Raw genomic sequence first — 10000 nt, 5'->3', positions numbered from 1 at the left:
ATCAAATATTACACTTATCTAAATGGAAAGGGTTCTAGTTTATCCTCTATAATAACTAACATCCCATTATTTGAAGAATCTAGTTAAAGACTGATGAGAGCAGGGGTATGAACCACCTGTGGTTTTATTTCAACGTTTTCATTTCTACTTTTAATAACACTCAGTACAGTTCTTTATTTTCTATTCCTGAATTTAATTAGCCCACTCTGTAAGCGTCGAACATGACTCACTAGGCTTGTAAATCTCATTAAAAAAAATAATGATAATAATAAAAATAATGGTCCTTAGACCTATCAACTCATCAATTCGTGAAAACCATCAATGCCGTTTAAAACTATCAACGACTCAACTCTATACCAATATTACCCTCAATACCAATAGTGCCCTCAATAGGAATTAAAATGTCTAATAATAATAATAATAATAATAATAATAATAATAATAATAATAATAATAATAATAATAATAATGGTCCTTGGACTTGTCAACTCATCAACTCGTGAAAACCCGCAACGTCGTTTAAAACTATCAAGGACTCAATCTAAACCAACAGTGTCCTCAATAGGAATTCAAATGTTATTTATCTTATCGCCACTTCCAGTCGTTAAACACTGAGTTAAATTGTATCTCTTCTCTCCAATATTCATTGCGTGGAACAACGATAGAATGATCAGTGGGGTGAGACTAACGACCTTTATTTCGCTGCGATTTATTATGTGCACAAAGTAACATAATAATTCGGTCTTCTGGCAGTACGGAACTGATATATTAGGGGCTCGTTGGCCTTTAGAAACGTTAAGTAACAATAATACTCTATTTAAAGTATTCAAAAAAAAAATAAATAAATAAAATAAAATAAATAAGCAGGATGGTAGAATATTTTCAAGAATGTGCAAGCAGGCCTATATTTTGTTTTGAAAAAATAAGAGTATTTTCTATACAATCCTAACAATAAAAGGCTCTCGAAGAGAAAAATTGGGTATAATGAAAGACTTAACGATGTCCAAATCCTTCTTAAAAGTTACGTTGACATTTTATTTTATTGAAATTGTTATTCCCTATTGAATACTTAATTTATTTTCTTTTACCTTGATGAAATTGTATGGTACAATATATTAATGGTATACGATTCGCCCTTTTAAATGTTTAAATAATAGTTGCATACATAGGTTAGATGCTGACTGCCTTATAACAGCATTAACAAAAGCAATTTACAAGTGCGAATGGAGGCTGATCACTCGATCACCGGCTTAATTGGGTTATCAGATGTCCGTTATACCACAACGAGATACAACATTAATTTAGCTACAAATTTAGCACGAACAACAAAAATTAGCATGTAACACTATTTACCAGACTAACATTATGTAACGCATTACTTATTTGTGGCAAAATAAAGAATAATGAAAATGTTAAATGGCAACAACACGAAACCGGCAGGCATCCCATGGGAAGGATCAGGCTGAGAGGTTCGGTTGGTGGTGGGTGGTGGGGGAGGAGGAGGAGGAGGAGGAGGAGGAGGGGTGGGAGGGGGAGCTCTGAGGGGATGTTGCCGGTCAATTTGAGTTAGTTCAATGTCTAGTATATTTATTTTTATTTATACGCAGTAGCTGTTAAGCTTGAAAACTTAATATTTGGGCCCGATGCCTTACTAATCTGGGTTGGTTTTTTCACGGTCATCATATGACACAAATTGTAAAACAATATCCTTCAAGTCCCGTGATTTTCGAAGAAATGAGATTAGTTTCCTGGTTGGGGTTGAGAAATCCCACAAGGCTAGAGCTTTATGGTAATAATGAACTATTTTTTTTTAACAAAAATAACTGTATACAAATAAATTTTCAGATAAATAACCAGCATTGGGTAACAGAATAACCAAACTGTCTCATAATGGTGGCTTAGGAGCTAACTAATATAGCTTTATTAACATACACATCGTATTTTTATACCATAACTACCGAGAAAAATAATGAACTTATACAATCACCCAATTGAGTTTAAGGAAGCTTTGAGTACAAAGAAAGTTATCTTTTACGTTAAATTTGGTTTTCGACTATACGCTATGCACGAGAATATGCTGCAGCATGCAGACTTAGACCTAGACCGATGCAGCTCAAAGTAGCCTAACATGACATATTAAACCTAAACGACCACTTTCAGTATTAGTGCTTGGAAACCATACACTTTTCTTGTAGAACCATAACACATCAATAATGAAAATAATAATCATAGGTACATATATATAAAAATCAAGCAGACTTACCAACAACAACCGGAAATGGCAGTGCAGCAAAAAAGACCTCCGCTCACAAGCCATGCAGCCAATTTAAATGCACACATTATAAGCTTGTTTAAAGTTAAATCGTAGGCTTTTCATTAAACATCAACAGCATTCTTTATTGATCATCAATGCTAAATGCAGCATTAACATGTATACTTTCGTGGCATACGAACTGGTAAGCTACTGTTCCAAAAGCCACCGATTTCCATTTGCAACTTCTGCATACCGGACATCATTATTTGGCTTTTTTTTATCACTAAAGCTATCCATCCACAATAAATCTCTAATCCTGTTTATTTTGAAATTCCAGGGATATTTATCAGGGTATAATATATCTATTGTTATGTTCGCTAATTGGTTCCTTTCTTGATCTCGCGGACACGTGTTACCCACCCTCACAGATGATAAGGACTGATCAAAATCAACAGATTATCACCTAATGACCTAACCGAGTTACCACTTACCGGTTAAAACCGGTTTTCTTTACCAACGCCACATTGTCTCAATCGGTGTTCGGTGACTTCTTTCACCAGGAAAGAGTTAATTTCAAACGATTATATTTCCAGATCGGATGGTACGTTATTTTTTTACCGAATTATAACCCTAATGTGTGTTTTACTTTTTTACCGAAGTTAATTAGATAGGAATAGAACATACGATTTTTTTTTTAATTACAACGGTCGAAGTTCGAACACTTTCAAGTGTAGTCTCTCGTGTTCCGGTTTTGATAATGCACGTTACAAATATGACAACCCCCCCCACAATGAATTCATTTTGTCGTACATCGCAAATAAGTCAATATAAATCATTATACGCTAAATCCCGCATAAATTCTTGTTCTTAATGGTTTGCGTAGAGAAAAAAATTTACAACTAAGCAATTTCAATTAAAAGGATCGCACGAAGTATTATTAGTTACATCTAACGAAATGTTTTGATAGGCATATGTTTGTGTCTGTCTGTGTGTGATTGTGTTTGTATTCGCATAACTCAAAAACTATTGGATCGAATCTCATGAAATTTGGTGGGATGATTGGGCATAATCCAAGGATAATTTGATTAGATTCTGGGAGTGATTGGGTCAAAAGTAATGGCCAAGGCCAGGAAAAGGTAAAAGAAACGAATCGCAAAACTCAAAATCTATTAGACCTAATTTCATGAAATTTGGGGGGATGATTGGCCATGATCCAATGACAACTTGACTCAATTTTGGGAGTAATTGCGTCATAAGGCCAAGGTTACGAAACTAGTGCCACAATGTTCATAATTCAATTACCGATCTTGTGATATACAACATGACATAGGCGAAGGTATGCGCTCTACAATGTGCCCGTTCTAGTTATGACTGTTCTCCGGATCATCATGGAAACAGCGAAAACAGAACAACCAGCAAAGATAAAATCTCTTCCTGAACTTACAGAACATCTATCAAAAGGAAGATGAATTCCAAGTCATTGAGATCCCTGTCACTGACAAATATTTACTGCCGGAAGAGAAAAAAAAAACCTTTCATGTATCGGAACGATATCCATAACTTCCACTTCATTTTACGATAGTTCGTCGTCGGATGAAATGTTTGTTTCCGTCATGATTCATCGTTTTTTTTTTCTTTCAATGCCTCTGTGCGGGGAAGACTTAGTGTGATGGTTTCATAGACTGAATAGTAGTATACGGACTTTCATAAATCTCTCTCTCTCTCTCTCTCTCTCTCTCTCTCTCTCTGGGTTCAATCTTGGGAGGGAGTGAAGTGGTGGTAGGAGATGTAAGCGCTTTGTATGGGATTTTTGCCACACTTATCCTATCATTACTTCCTCGTTGTCAGTCAACTCTTGTGGGTCAAAGATATACTTTCACACGTGATTAACCTGTGATTGTTAAAATCATTATAACCATAGACCTATAAAAGACCGTTATATGTGGTCTAGGGGCTATATTTGAAACGGTAAGTACTCTTTCAGGTAGTCTCATTCAAAGGGAGAGAAAACCCACATTTCTCTCTCTCTCTCTCTCTCTCTCTCTCTCTCTCTCTCTCTCTCTCTCTCTCTCTCGAATATGACGCCAATACACATCCCAGAGCTGCACCAGCTCTAAATTTTACTTTACCTCCATCCCTATTTTTTCTTCTTTCCTTCTTGTTGTTCAACGACTTGTAACTTTTACTTCATACTTCATCTACTGACATTTGTTCCCTAGTTGCTCTCATACGTTGAATGGCTTCACCGGCATAGCGCTGGCCTTTTATTGCCTTAAATCCATAAATTTGATCCAATGATCTAAAACGATTCTTGTATCTACCATAGCACACCCCCGCTATATATATATATATATATATATATATATATATATATATATATATATATATATATATATATATATATATATATATATATATATATATATATATATATCACAAGCACACGTGATTTCAATCAATGTAAATATTACCCACGAATGGCATTTAATACCGACTTCTATCTTGGGAATATACATCCACTTGGAATTCATTTCATGGTAACAGCTTCTGGCCGGGTGGAGATTCGAACCCCCAGCTATTCGGCTGGGTGATATTTACACACACACACACACACACACACACACACACACATATATATATATATATATATATATATATATATATATATATATATATATATATATATATATATATACTGTATATGAATAAAGGTCTACTGTCACACTCATGCTTTAAATATTGAATCCTGGATGTACCCAGCGTAGGCCTATAAGACATCATACTGCTGAACTATGGATGAACCGGATTCATAACATTTTCACATCATGTTCATCATCGGTGGGTCCAAATCCTTTAACACGCACAGTCTTTTAGCACGCTTCCTTCCTTCTATATTTGCCTGTTGGTAACGTCCTTGTCTGGTTCGAGTCCCGCTCAAAATTTCTAGTTCCTTTGGTCGCTGCAACATCACCAGCCTTAAGGGCTAAGGATGAGGAGTTTGGGAGAGCCTATAGGTCTATCTGCTGAGTCATTAGTAGCCATTGCCTGACCCTTCTTAGTCCTAGCTTGGGTGAAGAGGGGGCTTGGGTGCTGATCATATGTATATATGATCAATCTCTAGGGCATTGTCCTGCTTGGTGGGGCAATGTCAACTCTGGCCTCTGCCATTCATGAGCGGTCTTTAAACCTTTATGATACAGTTAGACACAGGAATCTCTGCCACACATGGTTCCGAGGAAGTGCACTATGCTGCACCCTTACTTCCCAGCAAATGACCAAACAATGTATGAAGAAATGACAGAGCTGTTGGGCGGGGCTAAACACAGGGACTCACCACGCAGTAAGGATGCGGCTGGGTGCACTTCTTCGGAGCGAGGTGTACCAGAAATTCATGTGTCCAACTGTACGTAAGCATTTCATCTCGCCAATTTTAATAGCAAAGACTAAAAGAGAAAAAAAAGTAGTAAAAATGTTGGAAGTGGGAGTGATGTCATAATCTGTTTGAAAACGATTCTTAGGTAAAAAATATGAAACAAATCTTCTCAGATCTAGGTAAAGGCACCGGTAATAAGCAATCTTAACACCATAGTGGGATGTGAGACTGAATGATAACAGAGGCAATGATATTTAATAGTTTTGTGCACAATTCATATAGAAAGCTTAAACCATAAGAATATTTTGGCATTTCAAAAGCCAACTCATAATCAAAGAAAGCTTATCTGTATATATAACATACTGAGGGTACACTCAGGCAGAGTATTCTATCAGTTTCCTTATTTCCTTTCCTCACTGGGCTATTTTCCACTGTTGAAGCCCTTTGGCTAATAGCATCTTGCTTTTCCAACTAGAGCTCTAGCTGGGCAAATAATAATAATAATAAATATTATTATTATTATTATTATTATTATTATTATTATTATTATTATTATTAATATAACTTGCTAAGCTACAACCCTAGTTGGAAAAGCAGGATGCTATAAGCCAAAGGGCTCCTGCAGGAAAAATAGCTCACAGTGAGGAAAGGAAATAAGAAAATGAATAAAACACAAGAGCGGCAATGAATAATAATAATAACAACAACAACAAAACAACAAAAACAACAACAACAACAACAACAACAATAATAATAATAATAATAATAATAATAATAATCATAACAACAACAACAACAACAACAACAATAATAATAATAATAATAATAATAATAATAAATAATAATATACTCTCTTTTTAAGGAAGGTAAACGTCATAGCCTAATGGTCTTTCTTTATATCCTATTTCAGTGGCCAGAAGTCTCGAAATAATAGATATCAAGGGACCAAGCGTAGTCGTCAACGGGTCGACCTCACAAATAGTCTTAGATTGTGACTACGACATCACCGACTACGACAAATCGGGACTAGTCGTAAAGTGGCATTTCAACAGACAGACCTTCCCAATTTACCAGTGGATACCTACGAAAGAACCTCAGGTGAGTAACACGAAAAAATACAATAAGCAATTGTAAATACATCATCATCATCATCATCACCTAGGCCTATTGACGGCTAGGGCCTCAAAATTTGAAATTTGTAATTTATAAATTTTCTACACAATTGGGCAAAACTCCGTTAGATTTTATAGACCTTAAGATAATTTCACTTCATTAATTATGTTTTATTCTGACTAGCAAGGATGTTCTAAAAAAATAACCAATTGTAAATACATCATCATCATCATCTCCTAGGCCTATTGACGGTAAGGGCCTCAAAATTGTAAATGTGTAATTTATTAATTTTCTACACAATTGGGTAAAACTCCAGGTGTCTTTACGTTAGATTTCATTGACCTAAAGATAATTTCACTTCATTATGTTTTATTCTGGCTAGAAAGGTGTACTCGGATCTCAAAAAAACACATTAACCAATTTTAAATGTGTAATTTCTAAATTATTTTTGTATACAATTTGGTAAAAGTCCAGTAGTCTTTACGTTAGATTTCATTAAGCTAAAGATAATTTCACTTCATTAATTATGTTTTATTCTGACTAGAAAGGCTGTTTAAAAAAATAACCAACTGTAAATATGTCCTCGTCACCATCTACGCCTATTGACGCCGAAGGCCGCAAAATAGCAAATGTGTAATTTATCAATTTTCTAAACAAATCGGTAAAAGTCCATGTGTCTTTACGTTAGATTTCCTTAAACTTAAGGTAACTCCACTTCATTGTGTTTTATTCTGGCTAGAAAGGTGTACTCGGATCTCAAAAAAAAACACATTAACCAATTTTAAATGTGTAATTTCTAAATTATTTTTGTATACAATTTGGTAAAAGTCCAGTAGTCTTTACGTTAGATTTCATTAAGCTAAATATAATTTCACTTTATTAATTATGTCTTATTCTTGCTAGAAAGGTGTATCCAGATGTTGAAATAAACACTTAGCAATAGTAAATGTGTGTAATATATAAATTCTCTAGGTATTTTGATAAATCTCCTCGAGTCTTTACGTTAGATTTCCTTGAACTAAAGGTAATTCCACTTCATTAATCATGTTTTCTTCTTGCAAGAAAGGTGTATCCTGATGTTGAAATAAACACTAAGCACTTGTAAATGTGTAATTTATAAATTCTCTAGGTATTTTGATAGATCTCCGGGAGTCTTTATGTTAGATTTCCTTGAACTAAATGTAATTTCACTTCATTAATCATGTTTTCTTCCTGCTAGAAAGTTGTATCCGAATAGCAGACTGTTAAACCTTGTTGTGTTTTAAAATTTCAAACTTACAGCGAATGTTTTTATGTTGGACAGGATACCATGTCTCTTTTTATAGTTTATTTATGAAAGATTGTTTTAATGCTGTTACTGATCTTAAAATGTGATTTTAATTGTTCATTACTTCTCTTGTAGTTTACTTATTTCATTATTTCTTATCCTCAATCGGCTATTTTTCCCTGTTGTGAGCACTTTGGCTTATAGCATCCTGCTTTTCTAACTAGGGTTGTAGCTTAGATGATGATGATGATAACAAATCTTATTTTTTCCTCACTAGGGCTATTTTTCCCTGCTGCAGCCCTTGGGCTTATAGCATCCTGCTTTTCTAACTAGGGTTGTAGCTTAGCTGCTAATAATAATAATTATAATAATAATAATAATAATTATAGCATCCTGTTTTCCTAACTAGGGTTGTAGCTTAGCTAATAATAATAATAATAATAATAATAATAATAATAATAATAATAAAACTATGGCTTATAGCACCCTGCTTTTCCAACTAGGGTTGTAGCTGATCTAGTAGTAGTAGTAGTAGTAGTAGTAGTAGTAGTAATAAAAATAATAATAATAATAATAAGAAATACACCCATAAACACAAAATCCATTCTTACCCCTCTTAAAGAACGTCTTATCAACATAACCCTATCAGCACACAACTTTATCGAACGCATTCGAAACCCATCTCTCTCTCACTCTCTCTCTCCCTCCCTTCAGGATCTGGGCATTCTGAAAGGCCGCCTCAACTTGAAATACGAAGTCTCAGAGGACCAGTTCTCGAAACACCGCGCCCTCGCCATCGTCAACCCAACGACAGACCTGACTGGAGAATACACTTGCTCGATTTCGTCCTTCGAGAGCGAAGCCTTCAAGAGAAAAAGCCTCATTGTCTACGGTAAGGTGGAGGCATCTCCTTAGGAGGAGGCATCTCCTTGGGAGAAGTCAAGGCATTTCTTTTCTCTTCTTTCTCGGTCTAATGCGATAGGCTTGTTGCTTCCCAACGGAGGTATATGGGAATTTTTAATAATACGAGTAGATCTCTCTCTCTCTCTCTCTCTCTCTCTCTCTCTCTCTCTCTCTCTCTCTCTCTCTCTCTCTCTCTCTCTCTCTCTCTCATATGTATGTATGTATGTATTTATACATATATATATATATATGTATGCGTATATATACTTATAATTGTGTATGTATATACTGTATATATACATATATATGTATATACTGTATATATACATATAAATGTATATATATACATGTATATATGTATACATTTACTCGTGTATATATATACACACACACACATATATATATATATATATATATATATATATATATATATATACACATAAATATATATATATATATATATATATATATATATATATATATATATATATACACATAATATATATATATATATATATATATATATATATATATATATATATATATATACACACACACATATATATATATATATATATATATGTGTGTGTGTGGGTGTGTGTGTGTGTGGGTGTGTATGTGTGCGTGTATTTATATGTGTATATATATACTTATAATTATGCATACATATATATGTATATATATGTGTATATATATATATATATATATATATATATATATAGAGAGAGAGAGAGAGAGAGAGAGAGAGAGAGAGAGAGAGAGAGAGAGAGAGAGAGAGAGAGAGAGAGAGGGGGGGGGGGGCCGACTGTATACATTTATACATACATATATTTGTGTCCAAAAAATCAATAACTGTCTTTCTAAAGTATAAGAAAATAAATTGAACATATAACCAATATATTGAAATATATCAATAAATCCATATATACATATCCTATAACCAATAAACCTCCCAAGATTAAAAAGAAAAAAAAACCATTTTATAAAAAGAAATCATCATAGTTTCCGAAGCTATTCCAGCACACACACACGTACGCATCACATCACTGTACGAGTCTGCCTTTTCCCCATTCTTGCAGCCCCGGCCGAG

At 34.3% G+C, this 10000-nt stretch overlaps 1 protein-coding gene across 3 annotated transcripts in view; it reads left to right on the top strand.

Moving 5' to 3' along the window:
- The window catches only part of LOC137654480 (uncharacterized), a 151054-nt gene that overhangs the window by 111269 nt on the left and 29785 nt on the right, over positions 1–10000 (top strand). For all 3 annotated transcript variants that reach the window (XM_068388142.1, XM_068388143.1, XM_068388141.1), the window contains exons 2-4: positions 6538–6725; positions 8722–8899; positions 9990–10000. The exon at positions 9990–10000 is cut by the window's right edge and continues 116 nt beyond it. In XM_068388142.1, the coding sequence (XP_068244243.1) occupies positions 6538–6725; positions 8722–8899; positions 9990–10000 (377 nt within the window). The remainder of the gene's footprint in view (positions 1–6537; positions 6726–8721; positions 8900–9989) is intronic.

The sequence above is a fragment of the Palaemon carinicauda genome, chromosome 15 (assembly GCF_036898095.1).
Source record: "Palaemon carinicauda isolate YSFRI2023 chromosome 15, ASM3689809v2, whole genome shotgun sequence".
Classification (NCBI taxonomy): Eukaryota; Metazoa; Arthropoda; class Malacostraca; order Decapoda; family Palaemonidae; genus Palaemon; species Palaemon carinicauda.
The sequence above is the reverse complement of the archived record's forward strand: the minus strand, read 5'-3'. Positions and strand labels throughout refer to the sequence as shown.